The sequence below is a fragment of the Penicillium canariense genome, assembly GCF_028826845.1.
Source record: "Penicillium canariense strain IBT 26290 chromosome Unknown utg000007l_segment0_segment0, whole genome shotgun sequence".
Taxonomy (NCBI): Eukaryota; Fungi; Ascomycota; class Eurotiomycetes; order Eurotiales; family Aspergillaceae; genus Penicillium; species Penicillium canariense.
In genome coordinates, this window is record NW_026622734.1 from 1,885,936 (window position 1) to 1,904,290 (window position 18,355).

Here is an 18,355-nt window from a genome sequence, read left to right on the forward strand (position 1 = left end):
GAGGATTCTGGAGGTTATATGGGTTGATTTGCTTGCGTCATGGGTCAATTTTCGGGCTACTCGTTCTTTCACGGCCTTCCTCTTGCCCTCGGCTTTTGTACATGATATCTCGATTTCTATGCTTCGAGTTTTAGCTCTCATCGCACATATTCAATGTTGTTAACATTCTGCATTAACTCAATCTTTGAGGGTTCATAATCGAAAATCATTTCGAGATATGCCGAATTTTTCGGTGTGTTCCCCTCCCCCCCTCCTCTAGGTGATCGATCACGATGCACTCAAGAAGGCCAAAGTGGATTTCAAACTTCAGCGCATGGCGGCATAAGCGCCCAAGCTTCACTGTCGAAGGATGTGGTTTGCAGTGGCCGAGCCGATATAGAAATCAGGCGATCGTCGGATTTGCATGCAATGGTTTTGGATGGAATTTGCCTTAATTCTAGCAGCGAGATATGCCAATGGAATTCCGCCTGCTGGGTACAATACACGTGTTTAAGTCAGTGATATCTTTATGCCGAAGGATATTGAAGTCCAATCGGAGCGCCATTTGCCTAGTCCAAGTATTCGCCCGGAATTTGGAACGAATGTAAAGAGCTCCAACCACCAATGAACGGCCCTCTTACCAACTCCTCCAAACCCGCCTGCGGGTCAAGCTGATCTATCAGCGATCCTGCCTCCCTCGCCAGAGAAACAGACCAGAGAGCCGCTGATTATGTAGTACAGTATACAAAGAGAATAACAATACAACACCCATAGATACAAAATCCGCTCCTTACAGGAGCAGACCCAGACCGGCAACCAGGGCTCCAGCCAATGACGAGCCGGCGCGCAGCGAACCGGCAGCATTCAGGGTAGGTGACGGCGAAGCGCTCGAGCTGGCGGCAGTGATGGCCGAGGTCGCAGAACTCGAGGCGGCGACGCGAGCACTAGCACTGGAGACAATGGAGCTTGGTGCAGTCAGAATACTCGTTGGGATGGAGGTCGGGTTGATGTTGGTGGGAGCAACGACTATGCCGCCAGCAGCGGTGACGGCAGTTGCCGTAGCAGTCGAGCCGTCATCCGAGCCGGAGAGGACGGCATACTGGCCGGTGCTGAGGACCATGAAGGTGCCGTCGCCGCCGCCTGTTCAAAGTATATATTAGCTTTATTACCAAATCCCTTGCATATTTTGTGCTCGTTTTCCGCGGTTGAAAGAAAACCGCAGGTCACTGTCGCAGAGAAACTCACAATAATTGCTAGGATACCCGGGGCAAGGGGTCTTGCACTCCTCGTCGTCAACCTTGGCCGAGTCTGGGGGAACGGTGTTGCTGCAGGCGCAGTGTGAAACCTGACTCAATGCGGCAATCTCATAGCCGGCCATGGTGCACTGGCTCAAGCATTGGCCGTAGGCCTGGAAGATGTTTGTGGAATCGCCCTTCAGATCTGGGACCTCGGAGTAGCATCCAAGCGTGGTGTGGGAGGCGCTCACGAAGGCCGGCAGCGCAAGAGCAAGAGAGGCGAGGATATGGTGGGGATGCATGGTGGCAATTGCAAAAAAAGGCAGTTGGAGAAAAGAGAATGAGGGGCGAAGTCGGATTTCGTGAAGTGGGTGTCAAGAGTCAGAAAGGCTGGTCGATAGCTTGGTAGGTAGCGGGGAGGTTGGTCGGTCGGTAGGAGTCGAGTCTGTGGAATGTCGAGGATGGAACGAGAGGAAGTAAAGGACAGCGCGGCAAATCCAACAGCGAGTGAGAGTCGATAATCGAAAGTAAACAAACGAGAAGGAAAAAGGGTCCAAAATGTTTCACTTAAGAAGCTGCTGCAACCCTAATCTTGACAGATTCGTTCGTTCGGCCCCCGAATCCTCGGGATCCATTATTTTATGGAGACAAACACGACAGGACCAGAGAGCGATGACATCGTGAAGCCGCACGATCGGCCCTGAAACACTAATCCAATACCCTATTGAACTCTGCGCGGGCGGCTCATTGGCCACCGTAGCGTTGATCGCCCCGATCGTCGTCCCCGGAGTGAAGGAGTGGATGCCTTGTTGCTGATTCGAACAGCTCGGCAGGCGTTTGGCGGAGCTTGAGCAGTCACGGGTGAAACCTGAAACTCCGGCGGAGGGCTACTCCCCAGCCGCGACCCTTTGCCACCTCTGTTCGTTTCGCTCGGGGAGGAACGGATGGTGGCGCAGTGTGGGGAACTCGGGGCGCTGCATTTGTGAGCTTGACCCCCTGCCGCCCTCCTGGATTGGCCCCCTTTTGGCGATCGGCCACTCAGCACGGCCCGGGATTCATAAGTGACGCATAGGAGGATCTCCGAGAGACTACCCTTATCAGCGTCATAAATATCAGGGCTATGGATGGATGATCGCAGGGTGGTGCCTCGCTACCTCGCAAACTGCGAGATAGCCGAGAACCGTTCCTGGTAGGGTTCCACGTTTTGTCTTGGCTCCTTCCGCCGGTTCCACTGGGCTGGTCAGGAACTGCTTGGCTGTTGCTTCTGCAGGTCTGCTCCTCCAACCTTTGCGAATCTGAGGTGGTAGTCAGCCACACATCCCACAAGTGACAACGACCAAGGAAACACTCGAGCCTCAACAATGTACCCAGCATTGCCGATCATATCGGCAAACCCAGCAAAGCCCTTCCAGTTGGGGTAAGACGCGGCTGCGCCCGCTCGGCTGAGGGAAAGTAGAAGTGATTAGAAGTGAGGGGAAAGATAAGAGGAGATAAAGATGGGATGGGATGGCCTGATAACGCCATCGCACACCTCCTAAGTCTCGGTCACTGAGTCTTGTCCTCTTCATTTGATCGGGCGTAGGATAGTCAGGTATTTCACTGAGACCATGAAAGCCCTCGCTCTCCTCGGACTGGCGGTGCCGTCCGCTCTCGCATTGGGCATCCCCGCACAGCAGGCGATATTCTCCGGCTCGGGCCTCTCCCACAAGAACCTCGCCCTCAAGCCCTCCGCCCGGGAAATCTGCCCGCAGGCGCCCAAAGTCGCCCCGCCCCATGACGGACTGCACTCTTCCTTGACGTTCCTGAAGGACGAGGCCTTCCGCGCCCGCCAGGCCAAGCGGCTATCACGGGCGGTGCAGGTGCCCACGACCGTCGGCGACTTCGCGACTGACCCCTACGATGAGTCCTTCGAGCCCATTGTGGAGTTCCAGGCACTTCTGAAGGAACTCTTCCCACTCGTGTAAGTATCGAGCGGTCACTGTAAGGCTAGAGAGAGCGCGACGTTGATAATTCATCCAGCCACGCCAAGGCAGATGTTGAGCACATCAACCGACTCGGTCTGGTCTTCACGCTGCAGGGCGTCGACCCCACCCGCAAGCCCATTCTCTTCATGGCACATCAGGACGTCGTACCCATCGACGACCCATCCGACTGGACGCACCCGCCCTTCGCGGGCGTCTTCGACGGCGAGTGGATCTGGGGTCGTGGCTCGAGTGACTGCAAGAACGTGTTGATCGGACTCCTATCCACCGTGGAAGACCTGCTCTCACAAAACTGGCAGCCGCAGCGCACCGTCTTGCTAGCTTTCGGCTACGATGAAGAATCGCACGGGTTCCTGGGCGCGGGCTCCATTGCCGCGGCCCTCGAGAAGAAGTACGGCAAGGACAGCTTCGAGTTCATCCTGGACGAAGGTGGCATGGGTCTCCAGAACCTGGGTGATGACAATCAGGTGCTGTACGCTCTGCCTGGTGTTGGTGAGAAGGGTAGTCTCGATCTCGTCTTGGAGATGGCCGTCCCAGGAGGTCACAGCTCTGTCCCACCCGCTCACACGGGAATCGGCATCATGGCCGAGATCATCTACGAGCTGGAGCGACAAGAGCTCTTCTCTCCCCACCTGGATCCTTCGCACCCTTCGTACGGCATGCTCGAGTGCCAAGCGCGGTACTCACCTGATTACGTCGAGTCCTGGCTATCCGACAAGCTGGCCCAGGATGATGCCGAGGCCCTAGGCGAAGCAGTAGCCCAGTCGCGCGGTCCCGCCGTGCGATATACTCTGCAGACCTCCCAAGCCGCGGACCTGATCCACGGCGGGGTCAAAACTAACGCCCTACCGGAAAAGATCTCGGCCATTGTGAACTACCGCGTAGCGCTACACATGACGCCCGACCAGCTGCGCGAGCGCGCTGTGCGCATCATCCGCCCCATCGCCGCGGCCCACAATATCACCCTACATGTTAATTTCCCTGGCCTTACTAAGACCGACGATAGGTTCGGCGGCTCCGGTGACCGCACACTCACGCTTTCACCGCTCTTGGAGGCCCTGAGCCCAGCCCCAATCTCCCCAACCGACCCGCTCACCTCCAAGACCTGGGCCCGATTCTCCGGCGTCGCACGCAGCGTCTTCGAGTCGCACCCAAACCCGATGGTCACATCGCAGTCAGAGGCAAACATCAACTCCGAATCAAACCCGACGGTTGTCGTGACGGGTGACATCATGACTGGAAATACCGACACGCGGTTCTACTGGTCTCTCTCGGAGAACATTTACCGCTGGAGCCCCTCGCGCCAGGGTGGCACTCTGAACATTCACACTGTGGATGAGCGGATCCGGCTAGATGTACACCTGGAGGGCATGATGCTGTACTATGGTAATTCATCTCTTCCCTTCCCTTCTCTTATTATCGTGTTTTGACTGCTGCATCTTGCTAACCCGCCATCGTATCTAGACCTAATCCGCTCCTTCGATGGTTGGGATGAGGAGTCCACATAGAACGTGACGATCTAGATGTACATACTGCACATGAAACCCTATCTTGTCCAAAGCTGCTCGCGCTAGATATCTGAGGAGCAACCCATAACATAGTTGGTATTGGAAAATCATACACCGTGCCGATGGATTTATAGAGCTTTCCATGCCGCTGCTATAAAATTGGAGCATCATATCATCTTTGCAAAATCTCTATAATTGGATAGGAGTATTGGTCCCGGGTAGTAGCGTAAGCTAGCCTGGTGAGTGATAACGGAAGATGATATTCTCTATCTATGTACGAAGCTATTGATGTAGAATGTGCCAGTCACGGACGGGAACGTGGTATACGCATAGGAGTATGGTATATGCGGTAACAATCGCCGGGCTTACAGTAGAAAGAGACGTCTTGTAGGTCCTCCATGTAATGGTTACATGACATGCGCGGTTCCGGCCTATAAGCTATAGTATTTAAGAGGGCCTATCCCTCTTTCTTTCTTCTTCTTCTTCTTTCCTTTTTTCAGACTCGAGATTTTATGTTCATTGGTCTTCTCTTTCATGATGACTTGCCAAATGTCACAATCGAGATATAATTCAGTGACAGCCTATGAGCAATATAAGTAGAGCACAGCAGAGAAAGGAAATTTGAAGTACAAATGTAGCTTGCAAAGCTTATTAGTAGGGCTAGGGTCTTCGCTAGAGTCCGATGCATTGGCCCGTTGCGTTTCAACCGGGAAACAGCCAAGATTAAACTCAAAAAAGTAGGTATTCTCAAAACATGGTGAGAAATGGATGAGCTTGTTCGAGAGGGACTTGTTCGACAGATTGGGACATCGAATTTTACCCATCATCAAGTGGAAAGGCTCCTGAGATATGCTCAAATCCCACGCAGCGTGCACGATTTTTAAATCCACCCATATCTCTCTCAGTCCGAATTTATGAAGTGGACCCTGCAACATTGGCTACGAGTCATTGCTTTTTCACCGCTTGGAACCACGAATCCGATCTACAAGTCATAAAAGCCACATCTCTTGGAGGACGAATACCAATGATCCATCACTCACCAAAATGGTATCACAGTGGCACAGCTGGTATTGGCCTGGTCTATGCGTCTAGGGGTGATTGTGATCCCGAAACGTGAACACGAAGAGCGAGTGCTAGAGAAATTTGGAAGCACAGAGAGTCATCTTGACTGACGAAGAGGTTGCGTCTATTACTGCATGTGACAAGCAAACACGGTTCAACAACCCTAGCACTGAATGGGGAACAGAGTTGAACACGGGCCTGGAGGGTATATGAAATTTAGAGCTGAATTTTCCATGGAGCTCCTTACAAGCCATATTTAGGATGGACCACGCTTTCAATCATTTGACTAGAGATATCTTAAAAATACTTCAACTGTTGGTTCCCCGCCTAAAAATTCTACAAGGGCCATGTGCTCATCTTGACTGCCGCCGTGCTCGAGAATCATCTTTCGATACTTGAGACCAGCTTCCTGACTCATTGGATTGGAGTGAAAATTCGACCACCACATGTTGGCTGCTAATATACGGGTGCTAGATTGAAAATTAAGGTAAGCATTCGATAGAGAACAGAGGTATTACACCCAAATATGGAAGAACTTACTACAAGTAGGAATAGTAGTTCGCTTCTTGGCCCCAAATATAATGCGGGGTGGTTGCATAACCATGCCCCCATTGACAATCATTTTCTGGACCCTGCAGAAGAGTTTTTCTTTGCAAAAGAGAGTTATAGATCTCACCGATGTCCGTTGACTTGACGGCCCGATGGGAAGCTGGGCAGTGAATCTCCAAGTCAAACTTGCTGAAGGCGACCTGTCTCATAGTCAAAATCCCCTGATTTACTGATCTAGCTTTGACGATCTTTTCTAATAAGCTTCGAGGAATCTCCTCGGGTGTGCGGGTCGAATGGTTCGTTAAAGTGTCACGCTCATCATCTTCACCGCCATCCGGAGAGACAGAGCTATAATGACAGCTGAGTCGCTGCAGACACTCAGGCACCCAACACCAATATTCCAGTAGCTGGCTTGGCGCCTCGACAAAATCTGCAACTGTCCTGTGCCCATGAAATGTTGCATACTTGGACCTTCCCAAGAGATCATGAAAGGCTAATGCGTGAATTATGAGTGAACGTCAGGATAAACACGGAAAATTCAAGATTGCTTACCGTGGCCTAGCTCATGAAAGAGTGTGATAACCTCGTGATGCTTTAAAAGCGCTGGTTTGTCAGGCAGAGGGTATGCCACGTTGCATACCAAAGCTGTGCAGACCAAAGGTTGATCCATGCCCACAGGGACAGAGTAGGACTGTCAAACGCGTGTGTTAGCAAGGGGACGGAACCACTAGGTACGTTGTCGGTGGGGCCTCACATACAGGGAATATGTTAAAATTAGCCGCATGATTGAATTTCCCATCACGAGGATATATATCCAAATACAAAAAGCCAATAAATCCTTGGTCATCTCTATCGTGTACACTGAAGACCTTGACCTCTGGGTGCCAAATATGGTCACCTCGAATGCCATTCAAATGTTCAATCTTCAAGCAGAAGATTGTTTCAAAGACACTGAGCATACGCTGAATCGTTACTTTGGCAGGAAAATACTCGGCAATCAGATCATGATCGACCTGGTAATTGTCTCGCAACATCTTGTTGTGATAATAGTCAAAATCCCAGAGATAGAAGGGGCCCCCGGACGGATGTTTAGCACGCTGCAAAGCCTCCAGTTCTGTCTGCGCCATGGGGAGCAGATACATCGAAAGATCGCCTAGCATAGACTTGACGTCCTGAGGGGATTTCAGCAATTTAGAACATGCTTGTTGATGCGCATATGACTCGTAGCCAAGCAAACGAGCTCTTTCATCTCGAAGAAAGACAATCTCTCGAAAAAGCTCGACATTTTCGGGAAATATCCTTTGGCTCTGAATAAAAACCTCTTTTCGGGTTTCAGATCAAACGCAGCTGGAGAGGACCCCATTCACGTAGGTTTTTTTCAGTGGTATGCCCCGCAGGCCGTTCGAGGGACACAAGGGAAGTGTTTGGATTCTTTCGGCACCAAGTCCCTCTAAATCTTCTTCTTTCTTCCACACATATCCAGGATCCACGCTGAGATTCTCTGTGAAGGCAACTCGGAGCTCAACCAGTCGCTTGGAAATCTCATGAGACCGTTTCTTGTTCTTCCCATGTAACCCAAGACCATTATCCAGAAAGGTCGAATGAAGCTTTGTGAGAAACTTTCGGTCTTCGATTTCCATTTGACCCCCATCGCAGTTGGTATGCACAGCATCTACCAATGCAAACAAATTTTCGTCCTGGAACAGGTTCAAATATGCTGTGTCGACCATGCTCACGGCGGCGGAGGATTCTTGACGTAGCTCCAACGAGGGCGAAACGGCCTGGAAGATTGCCAAGAATTGGACTTTACTCTTGATTTCATTGTCGATCTTGGCCATCGACAAGACGACGTTTTCAAATGTGGCATCCCGTGGCGTGAGCTTGCTGAGTAGTTGCTCTGTTGCGGTTTGAATATCATTGATCAAATCCAGCGCGCTGTGGGTGAGCTGCGATGGACTGACGTGGAAAGACGGCAGCTCTGGTATTGATGTCTTCATTTTTGACCCGAGGGAAAGGAAGTCACAAAATCATAACACATGAGGAAGTACGAAACCTCGGAGAAAGTCAGAAAATAGGTTGGAGGGGAGCGCATAAAACGTCAGATGATCATGCTATGCGACGCAAGTTCTTTCAGCTAATCGCCGAGGGCCACATGGCGAGAATCAGAAGATCAAAGATGACTGCTCCCGTCTGGCAGGGGTCGTCGGTCCCTGGAAACAGGAAACAGTCAAAACCCCCGACCCAGAAGGTAAGTCGATATGACCGCAAACCCGCTCAGGCGGGGTTGCGACCGCGCGTTCGTACAGCGTGACGGGTACGGAGTTCTTGCAGGCCGTGTAAGGGTTGCCATTGCCCGAATTTATGTATCGATGGGGCCAAAGCCCTGCTACCAAAACCCATGCTCCTTGCTGCATAACTCCACCAATCTTCTCAACCGAAATGATTGATTTGGTCATCAATTTCGTTTCTTATTTGAAGTTTGATTTTGATCTTTATCTTTTTCGGGTAAGCTAAGCATCGGTTGCTAAGATAGTCCGGGAGCAAATGTCCAAACGCGTGGTGTCGTGAGCTCAGTATCGGGGTCTGGGAGGCTGCGACAACCCGTTCCGTCGCAGGGGTAAAATCCGACCGGATCTGCCTAGCCCTTCTATGATATGCGATAGGCACAGGAAGGAAGCATCTTACGATAAAACGATTCCTCGAGAGGGGTCAACCCCTGACCCGAACGGTCTCGTTTCAGCACCAGCCGTTCGATCTGGGCCATCACGGATCTTGCGCTGGGAGATCGGTCCTGATGTCGACGTAGGAGCTGTTGACACTGCTCATAAGTCCGTCGTGCCTGCATTTCGACTTTGGCCATCAAGTAGGAAAATATGCACGCCTGAGCAAACCCCACTGACCACCAAAACTAGGCACTGGAACCGTTGATTTGCAATCAAGAGGTAGTTACATACTTGCTTGCCCTCGGAATCGCGATAATCTCCACGACCTAGCTCGTGGCTGTGCGGCTGCGGAGACACGGACTTAGACTATATGAGCGCAAATATGCTCATTTCATGCATTTTGTGACGGAAATAAATAAATCGACTATCTGGGAAAACTCTCGAATGGATGTCAAGTCCACTTGTAATAGAACTTGAAGGATAAATCGAGTGCTCAGAAACTAAGAGCGGCTTCATCGAGGCTGTCACCGTGCCTGGACATGCGTACCTCACGCAAATAATAATGCTATATAACTATAATCAGTGTTCGCCAATATGTATATAAGCCAATAAAGAGGAGCACGAAAGGATGCCATCAGTCTAAAATATTTGGACACGATATATTACGCGATGCCCGTAGCAACTATCTGTGGATAGCCAGGGTGTAGGGACCGGACGAGGAGGGTATGGTGCAGCTTTTCAAAGACTACATTCCTGAACGCATTGCGCCCAGGAGGTAACTACTAGTTGGCGGCCGACAGACAAACATTCAAACTGGGTACGCAATACGACTCATTCTCCAAAGAATTTCAGAACTGAATCTGGCTGGCATTATCAACCAAAACATCGCAAGAACGAGAATGGCCTCAGTGAATGTCATAAGCATCTTATACAATATAATAATATGGAATAAACTCAACTCAGCAGCAAGGATTGAGAATCTCAGCGTACTTCGTAAACTCTTCATCTGCCTGGAACATCTCCAACTCCTCGGGATATGTACTAAACGCAAGCTCGATGCCCCCGTCTTCTCTGAATGGGAGAATCACGAGGAATCGGAACCGTCCATTTCCACGCTCCAGCTGTGGCCTCAACGACTCAAGATATCCTCTATTACCAAAGAAGGCATCTCCAAAACAAACCTCATTGGTTGGAAATAGCATCATGTTGGAAATCATAGCATGCATATGCTCAAGCCCCATATTTGCCGTGGAGAATCGTGAGTGGTCCGGTAGTGCCTGCAAAATTGACAACGCGTCGTGGACGACAGAAGGGGTGATGCGTGCGGCGGACTCACGGAGGAGATACGCGACACGGCCAATGGTGGTCTGATCAGAGCACAGTGTCTCAATCGGCATGGTTGATCGATTGAGGATCAATAGGCTACCCATATATGTTTCGGGCAATAGTGCAGAGAAGTATGGACGCCCATCAGTGGGGAGCTCAAGAATGGACACTTCGTCTGGCTTGAATGTCTCCTTCCGGATCTCCGTTGCCACCCTGTGTCGCACTCGGATGGAAGCTCGCCACAGGAATGCTTGGACAATATCACTGATTGATTTGATGATCCCCTTGCTTTCGGGATCAGAAACGACATCTTGCTTCATCTTCTCAAGCTGTTCCGGCTTGATCAGGAACATCGTAGTTTTGGGACACCGTTCAGCCCGTGGCAGTGGCCAGATATTATGCAACTTGAAATCAGGCGCAGCAGGCAAAGTATGGTTATTGCTGGTAACGGAAACAGGTGGAAAAAAGGGTAAGAACCCCCATGTACCAGGGTCAATCTCTTCCACCGGTCGGGCCCATCCCTCGTGCTCGTGGATGATCTCCGGTAAGGCGTGGTTGAAGCTCTCAGAATCGTACCAGGTGCATGTTGCCGTTTGATCACCTTGTAGATATCTGCAATTCTCCGCCCAGGCCTTGAGAACAACCATGACTCCGAGACCGTCGAGACAACAGTGATTGAAGTCAACCGCAATAACACAACCACCAGAAAAAAAGTTTACTTGGCCAGAGAATATGTCTGCAGGGAATTTCGGGAAGGGATCGTCTCGCAGAACAAGGCCGTCTGGGAAAGCAGACGGTGGGAAGCCCGCCTCCTTCAACTTCTCAAATGGTTGAAGAATATGTGAGAGATCCTTGTACAGCAGACGGTTTCGCGCAGAGGCTGCCATGGACAGTGGTGGAATTGTCACGCAGAGATCTCCTTTTTGTAGCCAATTTCTTGCTCGGAGCAATGCATCATCTTGCCACTAAGAGCTGGTATCATATCGAATGTGCGGTTCAGTCCTTCCTGGAGATTTCCAAACACTTGCTCAAAAGATATTTCCTCGTGAATAGAAAAGTAAAGCATGATGCCCATGCCATGATTGGGGTTAACGTAATCGAATGCATTTAAGCGGAAAGACTGTCGCGCCTTGTGCTGAGCAATCATATCCTTCACCGTAGAAGCATCATCATCCAACACTTTATCCAAAGGATTCTCATCATTAGCACTTTTTGCCTCTTCAATTAGCGTAGAAACTGTTGCAGCAAGGCTTGCAATAGTTGGATGGGCGTAGACGTGACGAGGCGCGATTTTATCACCCAAGCCTGAAGCTGCCCGAATTGCTTTCACAGCCGCAAAGACACCAAGAGAGTCAAGTCCAAATGTAAAAAAATCTGTGTCTGCAAGCACGTCCTGGTTGTCCGAAAGAAAGGAGCTGATAATCGTCCGGATGGAGTCCTCGGTCGCTTTGGTAGAGCTCAGATCGAGACTGATAGCTTGATCGGAATCATCATTGCGCGAACTGTAGAAACGCTCAAAGTATTCAGAATACAGCGCCAATGTTGTTGCTCGTTTCACGGTCCCCTTGTCTGTTCGTAAGAAGGGCTTGTCAGGTAATGCGAAAGTGACAAAGTCCTTGAGTAACTGATTCTTGTGTTGAGACATAGAGTTAGCCCTCTGGACCGTTTTCCAGATGCTGTCAATGAGATCGGCTGATTTCTTGAACGGATCATTGAGCTCAATGAGTAGACCTGCTTGAGGCTTCCCAGTTCCAAAGATGAGGCAACCACGGACAGCAGGATGAGTAGTGATAAATGCCTCTGTCTCAAGGGGCGAAATTTTATACCCATTCGACAAGACGACAAGATCATCACTTCTTCCCTTGAAGGCCCATAAGTTCTGTTTGGTAGGGTGCCGCATGTAGAGGTCCTTAAAGTTGATCGAATCTTTATCTGGAAATGTGTGGAAGATCCCCTGAAAGAGAGGCCAATGCTCATTCCGATGTACCCAATGCTCGTAGGTATCCGTTTCAAGCTCTTTAAACTCGAAGCCGGAGAATGGATGGAAGCAGAACCAGAACCAATCTTCTCGCTCCGGCTTCAAATTCCCAATGAAGAGACCTTCTGTCGTACCGGTCAAGTTAAGAACTCTGACCACTTCATTTACCTTGCCGGAGCTAACAGGACTAACGGGACCTCCAGATGCACAGATGAACTTGCTCGGCCGGAGCTTTTCCAAGATTTCAGGGGTTTCACCCAGTTCGTCGACAAGAGAGGGGACCATACTCCATATGTCAGGCCTCACGTCCACTGCTAGTCTTTCGACCAGATTAAGATTTGGCAATACACCCACTGGCCCCAACACACAGTGAAGATTGAAAAGTGCAGGCATCAAAATATCCATAATGATTCCAGCTCCCTGTTGGTAACTCAGTCAGTCAGTCAATGAGTCCTTCCACTCCACATTGAGCCCCGGAAATGTAGTTGCAGGAGAATTTAACGTACGTGACTCATTGGAAACGATGAGTATATCATGTCCCCTTCATTCCAGTCTGAAGTCCAAGGAACCAAATCGGCATTTTCGCCCACGGGCGGCAGTAGCCGTACTGCATCCATAGTACCAATGAGCCCATGGGACCAGGGAATGGGTTTCGGCAACCCAGTACTTCCAGACGTATGCAAGTAACAGAATGGATCATTTATAGCGTCATCAAAACTTTTAGTGTACGGGAAAGCTTCGGTGGACTCCGCATCAAGAAGTTCGTGGAGCATGGGAAGTTGCAAAGACTTCATTGGCCGTTTCTGCAGAACGTCCTTGACCACAGGGACAGGAGAAGTGTCAACTGGATCAACCCAGATATTGCAGTCCGTTGCTGTGAGTACTGCTAGAATTCCATCTGTGTTATTTTTCGGTGACAAAAACAAAGCCTGTCAGGAGGAAGAAAGTCAGATCCATTGACGTCCCAACACAGATCTGGTTGAGATCATACTGCGTAGCCCGCCTTGACACATGCATATGTCAAAATAACATGCCGTAGATCATCTAAGCCAATCAGTGGCGTCAGTGTGCAAGATCAAAAGTAAATTCCGGGTTCTTCATATTGATTGAAACCTACGTGGTCCAATATAAGCCATTGGCTGAATTATGTCAGGGGTGCCAATTTGATCCCAGAGCCACCAGGCGGTCTTGTCGACTGCTCGGGTGAATTGTCTAGCAGAAATGGGGTCAAGCTGAAGGAGCCCATTCGAGAGTGATGCAAGGGGAAAACGACCCTTTCAGGCTCGGAAGCAGCAAGACTATCCATTATCTGCGGGATGAGCCTTCTGCCGTATGCTTCTGAAACCGTAGTCTCTGCCTCTGACTGTGTTGACGCAATGTAAGGCTTCAGAGGGAAAGTGATACCCAGCCCAGACTGTGAAGGCGAAAGCTGTGGCGTTAGTTGAGCTTCTGGGGTGGTGAAAGTACTGTCAGGTGATTTAATTCCAGATGAAGAGAGTGAAGCTTCGCTAGGGGAGGATGTAAGTGATAATGCAGCCTGGAATGCGCCATTGACATACGCAGTGGCGTTGATGTATTTAGCCGACTGGAGATAGCGTGCCGTTTTCTCGCAAATGGCGACATGCCCCGCATCGGATATCTTCTCTCGGTAGTAATTGGGAGTTCCATCGACATGAACCACTTCCAGGCGACTATCTTGGCTGAACTCGCCCATAGGAGCACTGACCCATGATCCATCTGCGAGTTGAGCCACTGCGCAATGCCATGGGGTAGTGAAGCCCGTCCTGGTATTCAGCAAACTAATGGGTATCTTGGTACCGCTGATGGATTCGTGGATGGAAAGCCGTAGATGATTGGAGAATGCATCCTTGACGGCCCCTGCAAAAGCCTATCACTCCAGATCAATGACAAGGATATTAAAGAGGCGTGCTTAAGCTTATTCACCACTTACATATCCTCTTGTGAGCATTTGCTTCGCCAGATACTTGCAATCTCGTTTGTAACTGTGGGCAGAGCGATGCTCCCCTCGAGGAAAGATGTACTGAAGATCGGATTCCAGGAATCGCTTATATCCAAGATAAGTCAACTTTGTATCTGGGTTTGTGGCAATTTCATGATCAATGTCGAGCTTGGCCTTGCCATATCTGTTCAGGAGCAAGCGGCGAAAGTTGGTGCAGTTGGCGACATAGACAATCTCAGTCAGTTCCTCGGGAACAGGGAAGTTGAGCAGATCTCGAATCCTCGAAAATGAAATGTTGTCGAAGCCTTGCTCACTCGCCATCTTACGCAGGGCTTCGCCATAATGCCATGTTTCCTGATCCGAAATACATAACAAGTCTACCATCGGCCACAAAGATGTCAGGGACTGGTCAAATTGGCCAGTGGAGTACAAGTGAGATCCTCCACGTACCATTGTAGACAATTCCATCTGAAATAACGACAATCTCAGCACCGGGAGAATAAATGTCTTGAATTCGCATGCACAGGGTATTTAATCGGTCCAGTGCCAGCTCCTCCGCCTTGTCTGGCAGGCTACCGAGCACCTTGTACACCTTGTTCGCCGACTTGAAGGGGAATGCAGGGAGACAAGCCTGCACACGCGCACCCTGGGCGACAAAGCGACCTATCAAAGAAAGAAAGTCGTCTCCACTGCTGTCGAGATGATTCTCTGTATACTCAAACTTGTTGAGTGCACACTCCAAGAAAATATCCAAGATGTGCCGGGAGATTTCTTTCACGTCACTGGCATATTGCGAGGATTTCACGACAGGGCTGTCATCGGATTCCGCTTTTAAACAAATTTGCTCCTGGCCGGAGCGAGGATCAGGGTCCAGTGACACCATGTTGCTTCAATATAGCCAGGCTATTGGGAAGACTATAGGTGGAAGCTGAAGCGTCCCAAACTGCGCAGAGACTGCACAACAGACGGTAAAATGTGACAAAGAGCAGAGCAAATAAGATCTCCGTGGTTAGTGGACCTGTCCTGACATTTATTGTGAGCCCAGTCGGACATATAACTCTGCAAGGACGCGGACTCAGCATCTGCGGCAGGAAAGTGTTCCACCACCGGGGACCCTTTCCTATCCACCTCTTTGGGCCCTGGATGCAGTCATCAGGAAAAATGTCTCAGTATGAAGACTTCGATACGAGGTGGAAATACTTTCAAAGGTGGTTCCGAGTGTGTTTGAGGCCATTTTGGACATTTCCTGGGTATTTCGGGAAAGCGCTACACTGAGCCAAAATAGGCACGGTGTGTTCAGTACGAAGGGTCCGAGCAAAATTTTAGGTATGGAAGACCTCGAAATCCAAGTAAGTTCGATCAGGATCGTGACTCGGTGGGACTGCGTAATGATTCGTATGTCAGTGTGCAATGTAGCTGACTACCTCTACTCGTGCACCAATCAGGAAACGCATTGATAAATTACTAGCCCACACTACACGTTACGTTTATAATTCCCATTATAGGAAGGTGCGAAATTTGAATCATAATAGTATCAAGATGACAAGCCCAGAAATACAGTGTCAAAGTTTTCGCTTATCGCTTATGCGAGCATATTTGAGGTAATTATCGTATTTTAGTTCTTCCTCGGATCATTCTGATCAAAGATCATTAGTCGAAGAAGATGGTGTAAAGCCCGATGGCTTGTCGGGCACACAGTAGGATTTTATTTTATTTTAGGTTTTTTCTTTCCGCAAAATTGAAGGTTATCAGGCGGAGGAAACAATCGTTCTACTTTTTCAGTCTGTGTTGTACATCATCAAGTTGGTTAAATCGAGGATAATTTAGTCTTTGTGTATTCCGCCCAACTCGACATCTCACCCTACAAGAAGTACACCTCTCATCATGAGCGAAGCTCTTGTTGCTCCAGATCTTGAGGCTATCCGGGAGAAGACTACCCAGCAGATGAGCTGTGAAGAAGCCGACATCGAAAATTCAGTCTCCAATGAAAAGGCCAAATATCCACCCCTCGGCCAAGTGATTGTTGTTGTTCTGGCAGTCTACCTGGCGGCCTTTCTGGTAGCTCTTGATCAAACTATCATCGGAGTGGCCATTCCAAAAATCACCGATCAGTTCAACAGCATCCCGGATATTGCCTGGTATGGTAGTGCATACTTCTTGACGTCAACTGCTCTACAACCGTCGTACGGCCGCATTTATAAGATTTTAAATGTAAGTTTTCGACATCCTAACATTCTCCCATTCTCCCATTCTCAGCCTTACTTTTACCGCTCCCAAAAGACGCTTCTGACACATTGAAGGTAAAATGGTCCTTTTTAGCTGCGGTGGGCATTTTTGAGATCGGATCACTGGTTTGTGGCGTTGCGCCTTCCAGCACGGTTCTGATCGTGGGTCGCGCAATAGCAGGAATTGGCGTTGCAGGTATATTTTCCGGCGCTCTGGTGATCATCTCAATGACTGTGCCCCTGGCAAAGAGACCGCTGGTTTTTGGTGTATATGGCATGGTGTGGGGAATCGCTTCGATCGTCGGACCACTACTTGGTGGAGCATTGACTGATGGTCCGTCTTGGAGATGGTGTTTCTATGTTAACCTTCCTGTGGGTGGAGTTTCTATCGCAGTTGTTCTCCTGGTCCTTCGCCTACCGAGCAACAATCAGGATGGGAGACTATCTATCTCCCAACTTGCCCAGGAGCTTGACTTGATAGGTGCAACCTTGCTCATCCCGGCCATTGTATGCTTGGTTCTCGCATTGCAATGGGGTGGAAATGCCTATAGCTGGGGCAGCTCTCAAATCATCGGACTTTTTGTTGGGTTTGGTCTGTTGATTTCTCTTTTTGCCGCATCCCAGATCTACATTAGTCGGCATGAGAACAATGCGACCGGCAAAAAGAGCGGAAGGGCAACTTTGCCACCTTCAATACTCAAGCAGCGCACCATCTGGTCTGCTGGATTATATGCATTTTTCTTTAGTGGTGGCTTCTTTCTGCTGGTCTACTATGTTCCCATCTACTTTCAGATTGTCAGAGGATCTTCTGCCATGACTGCGGGACTCCAGGTTCTACCCTTCATGCTCGCCACTGTAGTCTCATCTATAGTGGTGGGTGCCATGGTCACTGCATTTGGGTATTATACGCCATTTTTGATTGCCAGCACTGGGGTTGCTGCTGTTGGGACGGGTCTGATCACCTTATACAATGTGGATATTTCTCCGGGGAAATGGATCGGCTATCAAATTGTTGTCGGTGCCGGCATTGGTGCTGGTCTTCAAATCCCAATGACAGCCGTGCAGACGGTATTGAAGCCAGAGGATATCCCAGTGGGAACAGCCGCCGTCATGTTCTTGCAAACACTGGGCGGTGCCGTCTTCATCGCGGTGGGTCAGTCGGTATTCCAGAATGGCTTGCAAGCAGGCATTCGCGCATACACATCCAATGTTGATCCAATGGCCATCATTAGCGCAGGGGCCACCGAGACGAGGCACGTATTGATGACATTGGGCCAGCTCGATCAGCTGGATGGCGTGATAAAAGCATACGTGAACGGATTACGAGACACCTATCGCGTTAGCTTGGCATTAATGGTAGCCGCGTTTGTGACATCTTGGTTCGTCGAGTGGAAGAGCGTCAAGAACAACGACAACGCTTCGAATGATGATACAATAATCGCTTCTTCATGAGATAGTTGCAATGTACGTGATTTGCAGTTCGAGCAAGTAGTGAATATGTTGCGCCTGATGAGATAAAATGGGAGTCTGGGGGCTTTTCAGGCACTAAGGCTTTTCAGGCACTAAGCACAGACTAAATGAGCTTAGAAGATGAGAAATTTATTTTTTACATACTAAGAAATCCAATAATGCCTTTACTTTCGCAACCGCAACCTACTGAGGAAACGTGGCTTCAGATGGTACTTTATGCCTGTTCGCTGACTGGTACTGATCTGAAATCTAACACGTGAACTAGTCTCTCCCTTTCAAAACCAACAGTGTGAACGAATTAGTCTTCTTTATTTCTCGCGTGATCGTTCTTAATAAATTACCCATCACAGGCAACAATACGGTTTCCTATAGCAGTCCCCAAGGTTGTCAGGCTCCCCTGAACCACTTCCTCGGCGAA

General features: G+C 49.6%; 5 protein-coding genes across 5 annotated transcripts; 2 read left to right on the forward strand and 3 right to left on the reverse strand.

The window, feature by feature from the left end:
• Nucleotides 1-769: 769 nt before the first annotated feature.
• N7482_009698 (WSC domain-containing protein) lies at nucleotides 770-1,516 on the reverse strand (the record flags this gene model as incomplete). Its single annotated transcript, XM_056691822.1, has 2 exons — nucleotides 770-1,119; nucleotides 1,225-1,516. The coding sequence occupies 2 exons, from the start codon at nucleotides 1,514-1,516 to the stop codon at nucleotides 770-772; spliced, it is 642 nt and encodes a 213-aa protein (XP_056539528.1).
• A 1,305-nt stretch (nucleotides 1,517-2,821) lies between these two features.
• cps1 (Gly-Xaa carboxypeptidase) lies at nucleotides 2,822-4,626 on the forward strand (the record flags this gene model as incomplete). Its single annotated transcript, XM_056691823.1, has 2 exons — nucleotides 2,822-3,174; nucleotides 3,234-4,626. 2 exons carry the CDS (start codon nucleotides 2,822-2,824, stop codon nucleotides 4,624-4,626), a joined length of 1,746 nt encoding a protein of 581 aa, XP_056539529.1.
• Nucleotides 4,627-6,052: 1,426 nt separating this feature from the next.
• On the reverse strand, nucleotides 6,053-8,312 carry N7482_009700 (M3 family metallopeptidase; the record flags this gene model as incomplete). The annotated part of the gene is made up of 5 exons (XM_056691824.1): nucleotides 6,053-6,236; nucleotides 6,307-6,808; nucleotides 6,868-7,006; nucleotides 7,074-7,487; nucleotides 7,674-8,312. 5 exons carry the CDS (start codon nucleotides 8,310-8,312, stop codon nucleotides 6,053-6,055), a joined length of 1,878 nt encoding a protein of 625 aa, XP_056539530.1.
• A 1,625-nt stretch (nucleotides 8,313-9,937) lies between these two features.
• N7482_009701 (transferase family protein) lies at nucleotides 9,938-15,125 on the reverse strand (the record flags this gene model as incomplete). Its single annotated transcript, XM_056691825.1, has 7 exons — nucleotides 9,938-11,269; nucleotides 11,329-12,702; nucleotides 12,789-13,211; nucleotides 13,274-13,326; nucleotides 13,462-14,170; nucleotides 14,234-14,619; nucleotides 14,693-15,125. The coding sequence occupies 7 exons, from the start codon at nucleotides 15,123-15,125 to the stop codon at nucleotides 9,938-9,940; spliced, it is 4,710 nt and encodes a 1,569-aa protein (XP_056539531.1).
• Nucleotides 15,126-16,126: 1,001 nt separating this feature from the next.
• Nucleotides 16,127-17,919, forward strand: N7482_009702 (MDR family MFS transporter; the record flags this gene model as incomplete). Its single annotated transcript, XM_056691826.1, has 2 exons — nucleotides 16,127-16,453; nucleotides 16,543-17,919. 2 exons carry the CDS (start codon nucleotides 16,127-16,129, stop codon nucleotides 17,917-17,919), a joined length of 1,704 nt encoding a protein of 567 aa, XP_056539532.1.
• Between the last annotated feature and the right edge of the window lie 436 nt (nucleotides 17,920-18,355).